This window comes from Phaethon lepturus, unplaced genomic scaffold, assembly GCF_000687285.1.
Source record: "Phaethon lepturus isolate BGI_N335 unplaced genomic scaffold, ASM68728v1 scaffold30129, whole genome shotgun sequence".
Lineage (NCBI taxonomy): Eukaryota > Metazoa > Chordata > Aves > Phaethontiformes > Phaethontidae > Phaethon > Phaethon lepturus.
In genome coordinates, this window is record NW_010564564.1 from 7923 (window position 1) to 30018 (window position 22096).

The window sequence follows — 22096 nt, forward strand, 5'->3', positions numbered from 1 at the left end:
CTTACGGGAGCGCCGCCGCGCGGGGGGCGGAGTGAGCCGCAGCATCTCTCAGAGCTGCTCGTAGGCAGTTTCACTCGCTGAAGATAAGACGTTTTTCAGAAGCTCAGTTAAGCTTCCAGGGATGTCATTTTAAGAGGGCCCATAACAAATAGAATATACCATTCCCATCGGGCTAGCGATAATGTCCTTGCCTTGACAACAACCTGCAGCCATAAAGCGAGTTTAATTCTCTGACAAGAAGATCAGCAACAGCTATCATTGCATTGTTTACTGTAATATATGGGATTCTTCCCTGAAAACCGTGGAGATGGTATTTGTCTGGTCTGGTTGTAAATAATGAGATACACCACAATGGATTTCAGTTCCTCATCAGTGTTTGATCAGCACAAAGGTAAGTCACCTGCTACTAATTTCAAAATCCTCTGGTCCTCCCATGTCTCCCATGCAAATGTACGAAGATTATTTGACAGAATTAATAACAAGAATTTTTTTAAAAGATCAGGTCTCAGAGAGATTTTGGTTACACATGAAGCAATTTCTTCCATCAGTTATAGACATGGATATTTCAGCCAATTGCTACAGTGATTTTTTAAAATAATTTTTTCAGCACAATAGCAACAGTATCTGATTGCTGTTATGCTTAGCATTGAGAGATGTATGCATGTTTATTGTTTATATCATATATTGGTCCTCTTATGGATATATGCATTTAAAAAATTGCAGTATTAGCAGAGCAGTTTAAAATGCAGTAAAAATTTAAGAAAAGCTCATTTTCATAAGTATCCTAGTTTGTATACATTAAAAGGACAAGATGCTGACAAGTGATCGACTTTGCTTCAGCAAATCTTAGCTGTATAGGTAAGTATTGCCACAGTTGTGAATTTAAGATATCTTTAAAAACCCCAATATTAAGATTTTCTACATGGTAAGGTTGCTATGGTAATACAAATGTCTCTGTTGTCTGTTTTTAAGTTAAATGAGTTGAATTTCATGTCTTTATTTGCCAGTACAATCTTTTATGTCTTATGGCTTAAACCACTGTAAGGAATATAGTGGTATTCCTTTTATGTTCCCAAAGCAGAAAGCTGTTGTTGTTTGATTATCTGTGTTGCAAAAAATTTCTCTTTAAGTCAGCTTGCCAAATAATTTGTGTGCTGTGGCCACAGTTTCCAGTGCACACCTGCAAAGTGTCCAAGCTGACATGGCCATGCTGGCCCCACAATGAAGGTGCTGACTGTAGAAAAAGGATGAAGGGCAGGAGGAAGACAGATGCTGTGATGCCCTTCAGCTGGCCAGGTCCCATAGGTTGTACTTTTGTGCCTGCCTACACTTCTTTGGTGAACCCAAAGTAAATGCACTGCGTGCCTTTCATCCACAGTAGAGCTCAAAGCCCTGAAGCAAGTCTTGAGAGTACTGGTCTACACCAGCTGAGCTGGGACCCCACCCTGAGTAGATGAGGAAGAGTGGGAAGCCATCAAGAAAAACTGAGCAACAAGAGACAAAAAAGTACTACCAGCAAGGATAAAGATGGAAGGGAAGTGCAACGGGAGAAGGGGATTTGCAGGAATAGAGACAGGTGCTTCTAGGTCGTGTGCGAATGACGTAAGGAGTGTTTTCCCCAAAACAGAGGTGTGGGGCTGACTGAGCTTCCACAGCTCCAAACAGCCATTCTGAAGCTCTCCTTCTGCAGTTACTACAAGTATGCTCTGTGCCACACGCTGACCCAGCAGTGCTCAGGCTGGGGAGGGAGAGGGGAAACGCTTCACACATGCTGCCTGGGGTGATGGCTGACAGGGAGCCAATGGAAGTGGTGCCAGGAATGGGGCTGGAATATGACCAGGGCTGGGGAAGGAGAAGTCAAGTCTCCAGATGGATAAGGGGCCAAACAGCAATGCAGGAGACCACTGACCCAAACCACCTTATCTGGACAGAAGTGAGGGAGTTGGGAGGCAACATCTGCCTGTACCTTCCCTTGCTCCTAATCTGCAGCCCTCCTCCTGCCAGGCCACCCTCCACACCAACCCATCCTTATTCTTCTCCAGCATCATCTCCAGCCCCATGCCACACTCCACGCACAGCCTCTCCCCAGCAAAAGGGTCCTCTCCAGATGAATTCATCATTTCCTTCCACCACCACTGCGGGGATGCTGGCTTATTAGATGATTTATGACTTACTGTTTGCCTTCCCTGCTAGCTGTGTGGGAGGCGGATGGGGAGCAGGAGCAGACAAAACACTGTAATGGGACACTGAAACCATTGCCTATCATGCAAAGAAAACTTTATTCAAAATTTACCGTGTATGGTGGATTTTATCTAAATAGCAGGTCAATGTCTTGGCACATTACTGATTTAAGCAGGCATATTTTTTTTTTTTAGCAAGGAGAAGGAAATTATCTTTCATTGGAGCAATTTATAACAATGGAATATTACAGACTATCTTTCAGACACACCAGATCAGGATCTGTTTGTCCCATATAATAATCCAACTCTCCCTACAAACCCTTTCTCCACTCCACACATCAGAAAACCATCCCAGCTACAGATCAAAAGAAGAGCATTCCAGGCTTGAAAATAATACTGTCTCTTTGCAACTCTTCCTGTGGTATTGCTCACTAACATCTTATAATACTGATCAATAGCAACAGCACTAGCAAAGTGGGACTTAAAGAAGCCAAACAGCATGAGAAACCCCTCCCCTCCTAACACTGCTTGGTGCCACTTAAATGTGTGCTGTACCTGGCTTCAACTGTTTACCATGTAAACAGAGAAGCCAGACAAAGGCCTGGACTAGTACACTTACAGACAGGCACACACAGGGATTATTACTTTGTTAAGCAATCAATAAATCCGTAAGATCAGAGAGCAAGCTACAATTTCCAAAAACTGTACTCATCCACTTCCCACTGACCCTTGATGCTGACATGCTGAAATCAAATAAACTGCCTAGTATTGTGTCCTGCTGACAAGCTATGGGAAATCACATACAGCATTTGGCTACTGGTGGAGACAAGAGGTTTTATAGGAAAGAAGGGAGTAAATTACATACATAAATATTTCTTCTTCATAATGAACATAAATTATGCTGTTATACAGACTTCAATTTTCAAATCTTAGTGTTTTAGCAAGATCTCAATCAGTCATTGTCAAGACTGTAATGTAAACTAAGCTGCAGCAAATTTATTTAGACCTTAAAAATGCAATGCAGGAGAAAGCATGGACTTATACATCTGATGTGCACTTTGTAAAACAATACATCAGCCAACATCACAAATCATGTAAAACATGCATTCTTCATAGGAGAGTCAGAGGACAATTAATGTCACAAGCAGTGTAATTTCATTGCTCTGAATTCTGTGATCATTCTGTGTATTTCTTTATATAACCCTTTTCTAACCAAAAGACAATTGCTTTGTCTTAAAGAAATGACGTGCTTTTAAAACACTGCAGCTCATTTCAGACAGATTGGCTTTTAACTTTTACTTTTTCTGAGGATTTTAGCTATAAAAGAAGATGTCACAACCCTGTATGTCATTTGGTGTTTGCTCACTAAGATTCTTCCAGACCTTTGCAAGCCATTGTTGCACCAGCTTGCGATTTCTCCCTACTGTTCCTCCACACGCATGCTCTTAGTTGGACCTTCTGCCTTGCTGAAGCCAACTGACAGCTTCCTTTCACCAGTAGCACAGCAATTTTTCAAACTAAAATACAAAATGTATCTGAAATGGCACCGGTACTCACTGGCATTTGCAGACCTGCAAGAAAATAAATGAAGTAACGCTAAGGCATTTGAAAATGGAGGGTCGGGCATTTGGCTGTTCACAATCCCTTTATCCCATGTGGTGCTGGTGCCCCAGCTGCAGCCAAACTTCCCATGAGGGTAAGCTCACAGAGGAGGAACACAAGTGCTCAGTACCCCACTGTCACTTTCTGCAAAACTCTCCCAACCATTCCTCTTCTGCTCAGGAAGGAGTCTGCAAAAAGAAATGGCCTACAAGGTTTGCGCCCATGCCCCCTTATTCCTTGACAGCGTAAGCTGGAGGAAGATGAAGCGGGAGATGTTTTGTCACCTGGAGCCAAGTGCATCCAGCATAAATGACATCCAAGCTCTCCTGGCATTTCCTGCTCCCTGTCATGTGAAACATCAGAAGCCCATGCATCTGTCTTCCTCCTCGCCCCCTACCCAAAGCCACACAGGTCATGTTGAAGACACCCCACTTGAAATAGTGTCACCCTACACAAATTGAATTAGTGTCGGTCTACTTTATGTTAGATGCACAATATGGGTGCTTATCAATTCCTTCTGGCCCAGTCTCCCTCACCAGCAGGGTGACAACCTGGTCCACCAACGTTTCCTTGCTTCAACAGCTAGGACTTGTGGGTGGGGAAGTGTGAATCTTGGATGTGGCTTCATGCCACCATCCCTCAACAGGAGTGGAGCCCATGCTCTGTGAGTGCAGACATGGGGAAAACTTCTTCATTCATTTATTCATCCATCCATCCACTCTGAGTTTTGCTTCCTCTCCTCATACAGGACAATTGCTCTGGGGAAAGCAGACTCATCCCAGCACAAGCAAAGGCACAAGGGGAGAAGGTGTTTTGGTTTTAGTTAGATGAAAAAGGGCAGAGGGAGTGAGGGACCTACATGCAGGTGTGCATCCATGCCCTCATCTTCCTGTCATCCTGACCTCCCAGTAAGCAACTGCTCTGCTCAGGAGATGAAGGGTTTCCTTTTGTGGCTGGATTACTCTGCTCCTGACTCACAGTGGGAAAATTTCACAGTACTTACAAGGTTAAACACAAAAAATTACAAAATTTACATGTGTTATGCATAAAAGGTGAAGGACCCTTTGATCCACTGTCTGTCTCATTAACATCTAATGGTTTCTTTCCCAATGCCAGCAGCATCTTCTCTGTACCATTCCCATATAATAACCACCACACACATTTGTGAGAGGAGCTGTGTCAGTGCTCAGAGCTGGCCCCTCCTGTGCACCTTCAGAGACTGGCCAAGAGGAGCAACATAAGCAATGAACCTCTGCCTTGCCTCTCTGCCTTCTGCCCAGCCCATGCTACACCTCTCTTTGAGTAAGGGACTAGCTCAGACCTCAGCCTGTTTTGAACATGTCTTTGCTGAGTTTACTGACTGTGAGAGCAGTCTGGAGATCTGGCATGATAAGGAAATCTGATTAATGGGCCCTGTGGTAAAGTCACTTCTTTTTTCATATACTAGTCACTGATGATGACTCTAGAGGTGGTGACTCTCCAGAGCCAAGGCGTCTTAGTTTCTTCCTGATCTCCCAAGCATACAGGTCAAAGCTTCTGAGCCAAAAGAACAGTTCCCTCAGCCATAGACTCGCCAGTAGAATAAAAATAAAGTTAACATTTTTAATTAAAAATATTATCAAATGTGTCATTTAAAAGACCAGCTAAAAGAAATAAAAGAAATTAAATTATCTACAGTTGAGTAGTGATGGAGAGGGAATCTGTGCACTGGTGAAGGCAGATTTAACATCAGCTTTCTAATTTTCCCAAGCCCACAGCCAGAGCTCAGCTTTGACAGACTAACCTTTCCCAGGTTAAGAGCTGATTGCGTTTCCATGGCAGCCAAGTTTTGAAGACGAGACTGGTGATTACATCCCAGGGACAGAAGGTCACATGTGGGGAATTATGTTGGGGTCTAAACCCCAGCATGGAGTCATGTGGGTGTGGCTGTGACAATATCTGATCACAATGTCAATAGAGTGGCTAATACTTTAAAATTACCTTTAAAGATCTTTAATCACTCAAAAATATATGTGACAATATTTAAAATATAATTTATATCAATGTGTTAATAATATATTATTTTATTATGAAAAAGACTTTTCAAATTACTAACTTTTCAAATTCTCTTTAAACCACCTCCCTTTCTTCTACACAGCTTACATAGTTATGTTATCTCCAGAAGACAGGACAGTATGGATAAGTCACCGGTCACTTAACCTGTCTTTCCCCTGATCAACTTGCTAGTGTGATTTAGATGTCAGTTTTACTTTCTACTTCTAACAAGGTAGTGCAGTGGCTGGACAAATGTTATGCTCTGTAGATCTGACTCTCAGCCACAGTGAATGGCACAGCTCACTGCAGCTGTACTTCTTTATTTTTGAGTTAATAGAGATCAGAAACTGTTTTTAAAATTAAACATGAGACTGTAGCTGGCCAACAATACATACCTAGAGCATCTTACTATTACATCAGATTTGACTCTGCACCAAAAAATCAACTCTTTTGAATCCTGGAGTTAAGGGGTTAATAGTTCACTTGAAGTCAAAAGAGGTGTAGGCATGTGGAGCATGGGATGGATGACCAGTGTGGGAGTTACAAGCAGAGAAGCAAAGAGAGAATCATCACATTAATTTCTCTTGAAACAAAAATCTGAGGAGTGTTCAGGAACAAGTCCTGCAATGCATCTGCTTTAAATACCTCCTACTGTAACTGCCAAACAAAATAAACCTCTCCTGGGTTCCAAGCAATAGTACACCTTTCCTTTTCGCAGGAATTATTAACATAAACCATTGCCACCAGAAGTTCACTCTCCAGAGAAAAGAATTCCCCTGGACACGGCAGGGGAAGGAAGTGAAAAGCCTCAGTCTTCTGACTGGTGCAAGGATAACATAGAAACTGAAAACACCTGTACCCTGATTTCATCCTATCTCATAGAAGTGTAGCCAGCAACATTATGAGGTAGTTCAGTTATTACTTCATTGTTTCTCAAGTCATATTACATTAATGTTAATATTAGTGTGATTTCTTAGAAGAGGTGGAAACTTTCCAGAAGTTTTCTTATGTCCTCTCAGTGTCTATGTCTGGCAGGTTTTGGAAGAAGTTGTGACGAAAAACAAGTTTCAAATTACTAACAAAAACTACAGTGCTGTTTAGATACATTTTGTTCCACCTTGAGTTATATAGTCATAAAAACTCAGTGAAATGTGTCGTTATTTTCACTGTTAATCATTTGTACTTGCTCTACGCTTACTCACGGACGTACTCCTCCCCTGCAGGTGATGCAGCAGAAGAGATTGACTTGACTGTGGTTTACCAAGCAGCAGCTAATGGCGATGTGAACACACTAACTGCAGTGATTAGAGAAGATCCTTCCATCCTGGAGTGCTGCGACACCGAGGGTAAATTAAGGCTGAGCTTGCTCTCAGGGGATTAGTTGCTTCAACTTGCAATTAAATTTGCCATTTTTTATCCCAAATTTTGTGTTCAGCAAATTATATTTAGCAGCAGAATATGGGAAATTTGAGTTATTCTTTGGAACATCCACTGGAAATGCTCAGTTTGGATACTTCTTTACCCCTCTAATTGTAACATTATTTATATGGATACAAATAAGTTGTTTCGCTATAATCAGACAGTACTTTATCATTAATCTATTTTATCTTCTTTAGGGAGCTTCTGAGAAATTGTTGTCATTTCAGGGAAGGAAAAATAGTATTTTTTATCAAAGCCAAATGCTATATATTCTGCACATCTCTAGAGTAGAGGGGTCTGGTCTTTTGCACTTGAAACGTATGTGCACAGACACTGTTTTAATGATTTTATCCTGACATTGTTTACCAACATGTTGGTTGTAAATGTGCAATGATATAAATAATCTGTTTTATATGTGAGACTGTGCTCCTTCTCATTTTGTGTTCAGGTTACTATTTAATGTTATTACAAAGTGCTTCCATTGGCTGGGTTTTATATGTGCATATTTCCCAAGTTAATTAGAGCCACAGATCTCTGGAAGCTTCTCTCAAGGAAGACTTTGTTTATTCAAAAGTATTTTTTAATTGCAGTTTCTTTTAATGGACCCATATGAACACTGTCTATTCTAATCTTTACCAGCTTTTACCAAGTTACCAACTTTTCCTACGCTTTAAACCAGACATCCTAACTGTTACCTTCAAAACATCTATTGGTCAGTAGGGAAAATGCTTAATCAAGCTAAAATGCTCTCAGTTCCGATCTTTAATGGGAGAGGGACTAGGTATGAAGGGCAGTGGGTGGAGAGAGACTGATCAGCAAATGAAAGTATTTCAGCTGCAGAATGAACTTGTTTACTAGGTTGTACATACGAATGTAACTAAAGACCAGTCTTGCAAGACAAAACATATGGCTCATATCCTGCACATAAGGCAGAGTCTGCATAACCTCAGGTCGAGTAGTGTGCATTTGCTCAGCAGTCTCATTGAACCCAGCAAGAATAATCATTCTTCAGTTGTGTCTGAAGTTTCTAGCAGTCTTATAGTTTCTAATATTCATGCCTATTCCCAGCTTAGTAATTTTAAATTGCTTTGTCAGATTCTGCAGGAAAATCTCTTGCTGTTATTCAGCAGTTAACAGAATGGAAGGAAAAGGAAGCAATTAAAAGATATAATACTTCATTATGAAATTTGAGTATTAGGTTTGAATGTAGATTTCAGATTTTTTCCAGCACAGAAATTGTTTGCAGAATATAAAATAAGTTCTTATGACAACAGAAAATAAAATATTCTAGAGCAAATCCAGTCTTTAACATAATTTTTGGCTATGTAAAGCATCAGCTCACACATATAAACTTTTGCACAGGACAGGGCTTGATTTCATTTGAATACACAGAGACAGAATGAAGCTGGGATTTGAGAAAATTAGTCAAGCACCATCTGGCTTCTAGTCACTCTGAAGAATATCAGCCTCCAAACTGGTGTACAAAGCCAACAGTTCATATTGGGATCTTGTCAACAGAAAAACACTTTTCCCTCCAGAAGTATAGTTAATGAGGCAAGGCTTTTGCTAATGAAGTCATGCTCTTTTTAAAATCAGTGATCAGTAACTGGCATAGCAGTTACTTCCTGCCTGCAAAAAGCTGAGTATAACTGTTGGACAGTTGTCAGAGAAAGGATTTGTTTATTTTCCAGTGCTAACATTAGCAAATAAGAAAATATTTTTATCTTATCTTATGTATTTGACAAAATAAAAATTGTAATAGAACTTTTTACTTTCTTCCCCAGGTTGCACACCTCTGATGCATGCTGTCTCAGGACGCCAGGTTGATACAGTGAAGCTTCTGTTGAAGATGGGAGCCAATATTAATACTCAAGATGCTTGTGGACGTACCAGTTTATCTCTGGCAACTTATCTGGTACCAAGACTTGGGGGAGAAGGATGGAAAGATGGATGGAGTGAAGGGAGTAAATGTGCAGACCAAATAAGATTTCTGTTTATACTACAGAAAGAAAAAAAGTACAAAACTTTTGGTTCTAGACAACAGGGAAATTGGAAACTTTATTATAATGCAAAGCTGGAAGCAATGATTATTAGAAAAGGATCAGGACTCCTGTCATAGTGTCCTATCTCTTTCAGGTTATAAAACCAGTGCATGGTATGGGGATCGCACTAGATCCAGGATCCTCTGTGTGGTTCCAAGAAAGCCACTTGTTTCTGTGCACTGAAAAGTCCCCTCTTCTTAATATGCAGATTAACTTCTCTGTCAGCATCAGATTTTTATGTTCCAGAGAGGGCATTGCTATCTCAAACTCTGGTGGTCAGCAGGCATGTTTTCCTGCACAACACACGTGCCAGGGCATTGCCTTTTTTCACTATAGTGCTGGACCTTGGATGGCTGGATTAAGAACTTCATTCAAGATGCTGCAGGTGCCAGTGCAGATACTCAAATCATAAGCAATCCAATCCTCCAGTCAATCCACACGCAAGTAATAGTAGGCGCAGACACCCCGTTGAGAAATTTTGGAAGGGAGATGTGGTGCGTTCTGTATGAAGCACACAAGGATGGTCCTCTTTTCCTTAGTCTTCTACTCCTCGCTGGAGGGAATTCAGGATTCAGAGAGAGGATGGGGACCACGCTAGTTGGGCAGAAGTGTTCACCATCAGCTTCCGTTGGACAGAAAGGAGGAAGGGATGTTCACAAGTGTTGCATGGTGTGAGTTATGGCTGGATGACTGCCAGTTCATTTAAACAGATACCATGGCAGCCTAATTAAATCGCATCCCTTACATCTAGTTTCTTCCTGCAAACTCAGGACAAAAACAATGCTTGTGCTCAGCTATGTGATACTCAGCCAGAAAATAAGTGTAGAAAACAGCCAAACAGGCAGTCTCATTCAGTGCAAGGAGCATGCCCCACTTGAGAATAAGCATTTCCTCTGCCAGATATTTTTAAAAAATCCCATAATTAGTGTCATGCTCTTTTTTTCCTTCCTATTTTCCCAGAGGGAAAAAAGTATTCTTTGGAAAAAAAGAAATGACTGGAAAAGGTTTAAACCACCCAAGCTTCGAAGTTTCCATTTCTGTTTCTGTGATGGATATAATGGGAGGTCTAGAGAACATTTGGCTGTGATGTCTGTCCAGAGAACTGAATTCAGCAGAGCTCCACAGTCACAATCACATGCAGAATTTGGTGGTCTTGTACTTCCATCAGGAGCTGCAATAGAGATTTTCTGATTCCATCATTCCACACCTTTTCCCTATAAATGCTGGTAATGTCAATCCGACATATTTCATACAGGAGGGAACGGTCTTTATCAGTTGCCTGCAGAGGTTTGAACAAAACATTTAAACACATGCTTGATTTCCCTGGCACTTAAGTATACACTGAAAGATTTATGCAGTCACAATCAGATTGTTTACTTGCTTTTTTGTTGAGGTGATCAATAGAAGGTTTTAGTCCAAGAACTGATTCATCCTGCCTATTTTGGTGCTGTTTTCAGTTTAACATTGTCACTAATTCAAACTTCTGCACCAATGTTTGTAAGACCACACTCTAAGGCTTTTTACTATTGATTTGCTATCCCTGCTAAAATCTCATAAAGTGAATGAGATTAAGGGCTCATGTTCTTGGTTTAACCTAGCATAATTAAATCCACATGCAGGAATATGTGTAGCATTTGCTAGTGATACAGGAATTAGCAGGTTTTTACTGTTTACTCAGTCAGTACTTACCACAGCTGCAGAAAAAACAAAAGGCAGTGCAAAGAAAACACCTTATCACAGAAATGAATGATCAAGTTCCCTTTCGGACTCCAAAAGGGAACCACTCTCAATTGAAAGACTCTACTGGGGAAACAAAAGACCAGTTCCTCCACTGAAAGAAACAGCTACAGTCACACACGGATGCCAGAACCACCAAGCAAAGACCTGGCCTAATGCATTTCACCTTCCTCTTTGACATGCTCTAATTTCTTTTCCAGGGCTGGCTGGAAGGCTGTGTCAGCCTGCTCAGAAATGGTGCTAAGCAGAACATACCCGACAAAAACGGGAGGTTGCCACTACACGCTGCTACCGCAGAGCCTGACGTGAGGTATGTCCCAGGCTCCAACAGCATTTGCTGGTTGAATGTCAAACAGGTAGTCACCAGCACAAGCTACCCAGCCCAAAGGGGAGCCCAAGTCAGGAAGTTACACTTGTTACTTGCTGCTTTGTTTAGTGGTTATCATAAAGGGGGTAGAGATGAGGAAATGCATTATACGACACTTGTGTAACTGAGATGTACGGCTAAGTAAAGCGAGGAGCCTGGTTTAAGATCACAACAGCAGGAGGGGGGAAAAAATTGTAACAGAGGTTGAAACCCTGGGTTTTCCCTTACCAATTACTTTTCTGCCACCTTCCCACAAGAAGCTCCTTCTCTGGACTTCTCCTCTAAGTAGCATGGAAAATGTGAAAAAAAGTTTTCCCCACGACAACCTGTCTGACAGCCTCTACTGTAAAGGGGAAGCTGAGGTTTGGTGGACTGGCTCATTTTGAACTACTTTTACTGAAGGTGGAGTAACATCTACAGAATGTCTTCACAGGAAGTCGTAAGAAAGGTCCTCTTTGTCTCATTCCAGTGTGTGATAATAGGAAGGTTTACTAAATTTTGATTTGTACATTGTAATAAATTTACTCAAAAAACTCTCCTGAGTAAATCATGTCTGGAGGGATAGGAAGACATTAGAGACAGGTAAAACATTCAGTACGTGAAAAATGTTCATGTGACTTAATCACTGAGTCTACAGTTTTGCTGCTGTCGCCATATCAGACCAGCTCAGACCTCTGTGTGTTTCTGCTGATCTTGCCTTTTTTAACAGCTTTATTGATTTTCCACATCATCATTGCTTTTCATGCATCACTTGGAGAGAATAGTTTGAGGTTTCTGCAAAAGTACGGGTCACTATCATTAAACAAAACCTCCACAGAAAGAAGACAATGTTTGTACAACACAGCACATGCTGCTACTTGAAAGGGAACTGTAATCTACTTTACCAGCAGCACATAGGGTTCCCTGAATGTTTTTCACATTCTCCATGGATACGGGCAGACCTTTGCTCTGCACAGGAGTTTACCAGTTGCTCAATTCCTTTTCCTCTGTCTTCTCATTGGCTTTGCTCCATGCCCAGAACACAGGCCTGGAGCTCTGAGGGGGAGGTTTTTCCATCACAGTCATTGTCAATCTCTTGAACCCCATGTCATTGACAAGAGGGCATATGCAGTGGCCAGCTATGAAATATTTTTTCAGCCAAGTTTGAAAACTGGCAGCCCACTCCTAAAACCCCATGTGCTGGAGGCAGCATATGGACCACATGAAAAGACAAAGACAGCGATCAGCCAATTTATGTATTGATTTGATAATTGATTTATGTACTTCAGTGCATGCCACAGAGCCTAAAAGAAAACGTGAAAAGAGAATCCATGGACTTCCTGATCTATGTCTGGTAGATATCAGAGAAATCTCAGTTGCATGGCTGAATATCTACACATCTGAGTGGTAGCACTTATGTTGCCGTAATGGTTTAACAATATAAGTGAGCCAAAGTTTGTTGTTGATAGAGGTTTTACAGTCAGAGAATGAGATTTTCTTCACATACATTGGTTTCATTGATTTATATCTGGGGTTAAACTACAGAACCATGAACCAGATTATAAAACTATGTGATAAATTGTTTTTTTTACAAGCATATTATGCTTATCTCTCTTTCTTCCCGCTCAATAGGCCATTTTTACCCAGACCTGTTTTCAGATACTGAATTTCTGACATAGTGAGTCATTGTGCCAAAAGACCACAAAATGTTTCTTCCCTTTTACAAACTTTTACCAAACTAATCACAGCAATCCTAAAACATAGTCCTTTTCAGAGTTACATTATGCCACTGATTGTGTGATTCAGAAAAGGAGGTGTAACACCTCTTTTCTACAAGTATTTGTATCCATATACAAGTGGATTTGAACTCCTAGCAAAGCACTGGGATCTGCACAGTCTTCACCTTTTAGGGATATTCTAATTAGAAAAAAAAATAAACTTGAATTTCTGGCACCTGAAGATGGCATTACCAACAGATAAGATTTTCACCTGCAGAATTGCCCATGTCATCCCTAAGCAACTGTAAATTTCTGTCTTTTGAATAATTTACACTATATGTTTTTTTATTACTGGGGGAGTGGGAGAACAAATTTGTCATGCAACATTCTCATCTTGATCTGATGCACACACCTGAGCACAGTTCAATCCAGAACACATACAGGAAGTTGTTGAAGATTGTCCTGATGAAAAGCAGCAAAAGGTTTTGTCTCCTATGCATAGAAATAAATGCATGTTTGTATACATTTGTCTGTGCATTAACTGTACATTACCAGAGTTTCCTCCTTGACCCTTCATCATCTTTTAATTTTCTTGCAAAACAGCATGTCTTTTAAATGTCCATGTTTGGAAGGTTTGTAGCAAGTTCACACCTTCAGATGAACCACAGATTTGTACTATGATCTTATCTAGGGATCCACTAAGGATATATCTCTCCTTTTGCTAGAATCATAAGAACTGTATATCCATGTTAGTATCTATGGTATTCAGCTTTGTTACAGCCTGTGACAGGATGGTCCTTTTCATTTCCATGGTCCACTCATGTACATGATCCAAACACTTAGCATCCTACTATAAAACACAACCATCCTCCCCAAATCTTTAGTGATTTCAGAACATTTTCGTAGGATACCAAAAGGAAAAAAAAAAAGAAAAATCCATACAGTGTTAAAAATATTATTGCACTTGTAATAATATTTCATGCAACTATTCTATTGTAACTGTTCCCTCCACCAGAGGGGAGTGTTTGTAGTCTGATATTCTATAAAACGTAAACCAATGCATTGCTATATTTTATACCATAACAATGGCCCTATCCTGGCAGACACCCTGTAAAGCCTTGTAAAATACTACTGGTTTGTGTGTCTGTAAATATATAGTATGCATGCATACACACACACACAAACAGGCACACAACATGACATTACTTCAAGAGTTAAGGAGAGTGAATAATCCTTTTAGAAACTGGTCATTACCATTTCTGTTTGTTTAAAACTTTATAATATAGGATGACAATGAATTGTTAAGCTGCCAAAAACTGCACACGTGTAGTATTACACACTCTGATTCTAGCCTGGCAATCAGCACAGGAATTCTTCTATGTGGATCTGTTTTAATTCCCAGCACTAAACTTCTGTTGTTACAGTAAGCCATGAAGTCCTATTTGCTTTTCTAGTACAACAAAGCCCAGAGCTAAAATTCTGACCTCTGCCCATTACTAATACATATTTTTTCTTGAGATTACATGTTTTGTTTCTCAAAAAATGTCATTTTTTCAGGTTTAGTCAGGAGTACAGTACACTGATTATTGTCATTACTTCTGCAGGCTTCTGAACGTGCTTCTGCAGCAGTCAAATCTTAGTGAAATTAATCATCAGGACAATGAGGTGAGTGAGCTTGTGCTACAAGTCACAGTCCCAGGCTCTGGGGGCATACAAGTCACACTGTTCAGAGAGAGTCCACTATATTATCCGTTTTATATGACACTATGCACTAGTCAAAAATTTCTATAGTGCTTTTGCTGAACTCTGCAAAGCATTATCTCATTTTTCCCTAGGATACAAGATGCACCTTTAGGCTAATAATCCTTCTCCATATATTGCCAGCTATGAGGTACCTTGAATCAGTCTCTTAACTCACTTGCCAAAACATGAATTGCTTTTGACTCTTCTGAAGTTAGACATTGGACTAAATCTTCTTCTTTACCAATCGTCCCATCATTAAGGTATCGTTCTCAGGAAAAATATTGGAAAGCTAGTATTACACAGAAGAGCCATGGTGCTACAACACTTTATGCCATCCTCTGATCCTTAAAGAATTGTGCCCTGCATATTTATATATAGTGTACACAGGAGAGTGTTAACTTCACAGATGTGTTCTCCTCCAGAGAAGCCAAGACACAAGAGAGACTCTGGATGTCTTTTCATATGTTTCTCTTCACTCTAACAATTGCTCAAAGGTTCGTCTCTTCTCCACAGTGCCAGAAGCACCACAGGGCTGTTAATTTTCCCTCTTCCCATGAACCTTCCTTATCTACTGGATGGTTTGCAGAACAACCTAAACCAGACGTATGCTTTGTTTTGGAGTAGAATTATGTTGTTAATGAATTGCATGGAACCGTGGATCATAATTTCAAGCTGTAATGTTTTTTGTAATGCATCACTACATGCAGTTTGGAACTTTTAGTCCAGCTTACTGTCATTTGGCACTGAGAAGACATTTGTTCAATTGTTGGTATTAATCCCTGAATATTCACGTTTTCTGAAAAATGTGGATCTTCACAAATGATTGCAGCTAATCAAGTTTTTCTCTTGGCATAACTAAAACACTTCAGTTTTCCCATCATTCTTACACTTGAGAAAAACACCCCAATGAATGCACGAACACGTAAACAATAAGAAATACATCTGGAGGTTTCATAGTTTCCACAACTGTGGCTTTCTGTGGGTTTACTTATAAAGCCTGTGAGATGACAATGTGAAGAGATGTTCCCTGAAAAAGCCTTGACTCTGGGCAAAACAAGTGTCACACTGTATTACCCACAACCATTTCTTGTTTTTTCTCCTTTTATGTCCCTTATTGCTCCTTATTTTTTATAAATGCACAATTGTTTGGCTGTCTCACCTTTAATATTATATTCTGCTAAATCTTCAGCTTTGACAGTTCTGATATCACTCTCATGCTTTCTTTTACAAACAATAGTCTATCTACAGATGCCACTCAAGGGTGGTATCACCACGCACAAATCAGATGGGTGCAGGCTAGACAATCATTGCCCGCTCCAGCAGGCCCACACGTGTGAGCTGCTGCTACAGCCAGGTCAATGCTCTTTGCTCAATTGTTCTGAAAGGACACGTGGAATGTACAAATTATTAGAAAAGAAATAAAGAACAAAACAGGAAGCAGCATTATGCTTTGTCTGAATCCTTGGTACACCCACATCTTGAATGTAGGCTGCAAGAATAATCGGAAAAACGATATACAAGAAAAGGAACAGAAAAGGACTACGAAGATGGTTATAGAGTAGCTTCCTTTCACGGTCAGGCTAACAACTAGAACAAACTAACTACAATAGGGCTTTCAGCTTGGCTACTATGTCAGAGGGATGATACAATAGAAGTCCATGGCATCATAAATGGCATGGAGAAGATGAAAAGAGATTTATTATTAACTGGTTTTTACGTCTAAAATTATGGGGACACCTACACAAAATATCAGGCAGCAGTTTTAAAGAAAATTAAAATAATTACTTTTTCAGAAAATGCATCATTACCCTATGGAGGTCTGGCTGTCATAAGAAGTCTTTAGCCTGATTACCAAATGTTAGGTGACTGTCTATCATCAAGCCTTGTTTCTTATATTTTCTCCCTAAGCATGTGCTACTGACCTCTCTGAACTGTTTCCCTGTACTAGAGAGATCTTTGATTCCTACTAACAGTTCTCACTCTCTTACATTACAGCTAATTCTGTTGGTGACCACAGTAGAAACAGAGGGAAAGTTGATTTTTCAGGATTTTTTGTCCATATCAACAGACCAGGGTAGATGACAGAAAGCTAGCCTGGTACACTGTAGCTTCTCCTTTTTCAGTGATTTTTTCTGCTGTCCAGGACAAGGGGTGAGGACCCATTTCCCAACCAGAAATCACTTCACTGAAGTCTCAGTTCACAGCATTCACAGATACTGAGCACCCATCAACAGTGCTAAGTCCCTTGTGTCAAAACATTTGTCCACTGACATCAATGGCAAAGCTCCCATTAATTTCAGTTAGAGCAGGATTTTACCCTCATTTTTGGTTTTACAAAAGCAAAACCCCCATGATTAAGTTTTGCAAACCCTAACTAAAACCAAAACTGCAGTTGTTCAACTGCTCTATACTTAAGCCATCTGGGGACTTGAAAAGCTGTATAAGATACCTGATGAGTGAGAGAAATAAATGTTAGGGCATTCAAGATTTTAGTCGGAAAATCATTGCTAACAACTTCCACTATTTAATGCACTAATAAGCCGTCTGCACCAATGTTTTATAGCTTGTATTTTACCTGAGTTGTTGCCAGTTGGCAATCTGTATCTTTTCCGCTCCACATTTTTCGCTTTTTATCATTTTGGAAAGCAGGGAAGACCCTTGAAATGCATTTTCCCTGATAAGAGATAGTAAACAACATCTGCCCAAAGTAAAATGTTACCACATCTGAACAATACTAGCAAATTTTAAGAAAAACATTGAATGAGTAATTTCATACAGAAAAATTTTAATATTATGGATATAGAGTAAAATATAGGTGTGCATAACAAAGCTGACGAAGGTACAAATGCAGGTCATGTATTCCCTGATCTACCAAGACTGACTGAACACAGCTAAGATGCAATGAAAATGCAGGTCAATAGCTTACCATTTGCTTTGTTTTCTCCCTAAACAGTAAATAGCAGATATTTATATTATGACTTTTTTGTTAACATCACTGGGCCAGTTCCTTAGCTTGCTGATTAGTGCCAGCTAGAATACTAGGTTATAATATTTATTTTGGATCAAAGTTAAGACCTAAAATAAATATCACACTGTGTCACGTCAAAGCACCAGTCTGAAACAGGCTTTTCGCACAGGATCCAAACTGAGCAGTGAGGAACCATCCCCAGCCATCATGGTCCTGACCACACATTATTTATAACAAGCTATAGTCACATAGGAAAGAAGCTTTCATATTTGCATCCATTTTCTGTAATAACTCCGAAAAGCTAATTGCTTGGTTCCCCTTTATGACTCCACTAATTCAGAAGCTGTTACTGATTATTCCAAAACAAGAGGGAGAGGGAAGAGCCTGTCAGTCCCCAATGGTTTCTAAACTGTCTGGCTTATCTACAGAGACTTGAAAGGTGCTCCTGTGAGTGACAATTATTTGCTCTCCGGGTTTGTGGCTTTCAGGGAATGACTTCACTCCACTGGGCTGCTTTCCACAACAGGCCCCAGCACACCCAGACTCTGCTGCACAAGGGAGCAGACCTCACTCTGGTGGACAAAGACTTCAAAACAGCTCTGCATTGGGCAGTACAGGTGAGCCACGGCTGCGGTTTCAACAGGCGGTTGCTTGAGCTGAGCTGACTATTGTGGTGTCCTAAATACTCCAAAAGCAATTATATTGGCTGTGAAATGAGGAAGACGAATGCTAGGAATGCCCACTAACAGCTCTAGCTTTTCTCCAGTGGGCACCGATCAAGGATCTAACATCTTCTTTGGAGAGCAAAGCATACTTAATACAGGCTCAGCACTGTTGCCCTAAACAAAGCTACCATTTATCTCACTGGGACTATATGTATGCTTCACGTTGAACTCATGCTTAAATTTTTTCACTAAATCAGGGTTGCAGGAATCAGCAGCTTAAATAGTCTTGCCAAAGACCTTTGGGAATAAAATAATGTCAACACAAGTTAAAACATATTTAAACAGCTATAGTTGCAGAATAATTAGCTGAAGGGTTGAGACGCTACTTCTCTGGAGACTTAGGATGACAAGGAGCCAAACACTTTTCCTGTTGAGCTGTATGTTCCTATCTCCTATGCAAAAAAATTGTCAGATTTCTAAAAATTACTCAGGCCATCATTAAAGAAGAAAAACACACAGGTTTAACGTGGCATTAAACACTGTATTGTGCAATTGGTAGTAAGTGGTCTAAAATATAGTGTAATTTACTAAGTCATGCCTAAACTTTACTGCAGAAAACTTCCCAGATGAAATTATATAAATATGTTTTTACTTGCTCCCTTGCCATAGCAAGTTCCGGTATCAATGTTCAAAACACCTGCACACCAGATAAGCAGAAATAGAACTTGCATGAAAATCCAGTAATATTTTCCTACAATGACTAAACATTTGCATCCTCACCTTTTGGTCTAAGTTCACTCATCTTAAAAAATGTGCCAACAAAGAAATTTAAAAGCTCTGAACTGCCACATACTATATTTGTAAATGAGTAAGGACATGTAGAACAAATAATGTTTCCTTCAACCACAGCCTCCCACAGATGGTTCATGTACAATAGGCTCAACTTTTGTTTTTCTGAAGTAGAGGTATATTTTGGTCTCTGCAACTGGTATTATTTGAAAATAAGTTTTGTTCTTCTTTAATCCTAACCAGTCTGAAAATGGGCCACATCCCTTTCTATTTTGCCTTAAGAGACTAAAGGTATCTACTCGAAAACCTGTAACGCATTTTTACTAGGCTTGCTCCAATGCAGGCTGCTTCCAGCAGGAAATCTCTGAAACTCATGAAAGGTCCTCCAGGCGAGGCAGTGGTCTAGATCATCACTCCAGGAACAAGCTGTCTCTTGAACAGAAAGACAAAAGGGAATCATCCCCTTAATATCAGGACCCCCAGAGTTCCCCTCATACCTTAAGCTTTCCCTGAAACTTTGTTTTGTAAATTCTATTATTTAATTCCACCATTAGCTCCCACCTCCACATTTCTCTCGCAAACATGCAGAATAACTCTTGAGAAAGGGGGAAATCAAAACTGCACAAACCCACTTGGCCCTATGTGGAGGCAAATCACAAATCCCTCCTCTTTCTCCTTTAAGCTGCTCCCAGAAATCAGAGGAAACATGTGCAGGATGACCACCCTCTTTTTCTTCTCAAGAGATTCCTGCTATGAAGCTTTATAAATTGCTTCTTCCATCCACATACTTCTTCATACTCGAAATCCAGAAGGGGTAGTTGAAATACCAGAGCATGGAACAGATCTGTTAGTATTTCTCTTACTCAAGCTTGGCAAAGAAAAAAGACTTTCAGCCAGTGCTCTCTGCTGTCCTACCAGGCCAAGAAGAAACAGATACTGTGGACAGGCATGACCTTCTTTGCTATGACAGAGCACAGAACAACAGCTCTGCTGTGTGGGATTATCATTATGTCTAATAACCTCCTCTGTGGCTGCTGGAAAAGGGATATTTTTCCTTTAAGAATTGTATTAATATATTAAGAGCAAAAGAGACTCACAGAGCTCAAGCAGTACCAGCTGCAGGGGTTGTTTTTGGCTGAATAGGGCTCTGTGTTTAATTTCATTCTAAAAAAATGCAGCAAGGGCAAGACCAGGCACTGTACAGAAACTTGTTTCAGAAGTTGCAGGAAAGAGGCAGTTTGTGCACTGGGCTGAAACACAGAGCAGGACCATGTAAAATCCATTGCCTGCCATTTGAAACCAAAGTCTCGAGCATGTTGCATATGAAATAATTGTTCCACGCTGGCTGTTTCAAAGACTGCATATTTGGTGCTTGGTCTCCCATCAGACAAACAGTGGCTGTGGAGTCCCAGCCCTGTAACTAGATAGACCCACACCAAAGTCTGCCCTACTGAAAAGCTCAAACCTCCTGCCACTCAAGTTCATGCCTTCAGTGTGAATATGTTACGTCAGCGTCAAAAACGCAGATCATTCTGGTTTGAAGTGAGAATATCTCATGTCACATTTTTTGCACATGCAGTATTTTTAAGAGCTGGTGCAGATAGGGCTGTGTTAGAAGTGTCTCAGGAGGTATTTCTCTCCTTTCATTGCAACCAGCAATAAGTGCTGTAATGAAAAGGAAACGCACCTGTGTAATAAAAAACTGCTAACTGATGCTGGAACAAAGTGTAAAGCCATTCTAACAGTTCTAGATAATGGTGTCACTGAAATCCTAGTAAGATATAGTATATAGTATACCGTATACACTATCATACTACATACTACTGTATCACAATAGTATTAGTAGTATCTGGGAAATAGCCTAGGAAGATTTGGAGTCTTCCTGTATTGCCTTGCCGGTTGCCATGATTTTTGCCAGAAGTTTCTTTGTCTCTTTCTTAAACCTCTGGTTCCCAAAGTCATATGATTATGTAAAAATATCAGCTTTCATTTAAAGAATAAACAAAAAATCAAACAAAGATTTCTTATAAAATGAAGAAATGCAAACCTCTAGGGATAAAAAGAAAGCAACTAAAAAGAAGCCATTAAAAATAATATTCTGCGATGTGGAACTGCGCTTATGATTTTTTATAGGTTGATTCAGAGTGCAAAGTTTTAAAAAATTATGAGCCTGCATATTTGCTCCATAGCAACAATACAATTATTTCATTCCTCCTGTAAAAGCAAAGCATAGGCAATTATTCATTTGTGTTTGGCTGAGCAAGCATGGCAGCATCTCTGTAACTACTTGGAAGGTGAGAGCACACTTAAATTTCAGCATCTCTAGGAATGAATCTCTGTTGCTGCAGGGCATCTCAAGGACACAGCTGGCCAGTCAGCCAGGGCAGAGGAAGGGACCAGGGAAGGCAGTGGTGGCTCAGGGCCCAGGTCTGTCCTGAGGGACCACTGCGCTTCTTCCCTCTGCCCACACCCCGTTTTTTTTTCCTGTGGGCTGCCTATGGTGGAAGAATTCAGAGAGACTTCCAAAGACTTCTTAAAATTTAGTGGGTGTTTCTCCATGACAGACATATTTGTTGTTGGATTAGGCCAGAAAAGGTGCGTTTGCTGGTTCACAGTCTGGTGGGTTTCAGGAAGATTTCTTTCACTGCAAAATTGTACTTGTTTTCTCCTTGTTTCACATAGTTTTCTAGAGGTAGCTAGAAAGGGACAGTAGTGATTTTTTATGTCACTAAGCTTTAAAGATGATTTTGACTGCTAGCAAACAAATTAAAAACAGATTCAATTTGCATTTTTTAAGCATATCCTTAAGAAATCCCTTTCTTGTGTAAATATTGTCATTCCAGCAAAGATACA

General features: G+C 40.2%; 1 protein-coding gene across 1 annotated transcript in view; it reads left to right on the forward strand.

Moving 5' to 3' along the window:
• The first annotated feature begins 351 nt into the window (after window positions 1–351).
• The window catches only part of ANKRD55 (ankyrin repeat domain 55), a 46664-nt gene continuing 24919 nt past the window's right edge, over window positions 352–22096 (forward strand). Inside the window, exons 1-6 of the mRNA XM_010294911.1 lie at window positions 352–391; window positions 7040–7162; window positions 9020–9150; window positions 11215–11324; window positions 14683–14743; window positions 18278–18406. Coding sequence (XP_010293213.1) covers window positions 352–391; window positions 7040–7162; window positions 9020–9150; window positions 11215–11324; window positions 14683–14743; window positions 18278–18406 — 594 coding nt within the window. The remainder of the gene's footprint in view (window positions 392–7039; window positions 7163–9019; window positions 9151–11214; window positions 11325–14682; window positions 14744–18277; window positions 18407–22096) is intronic.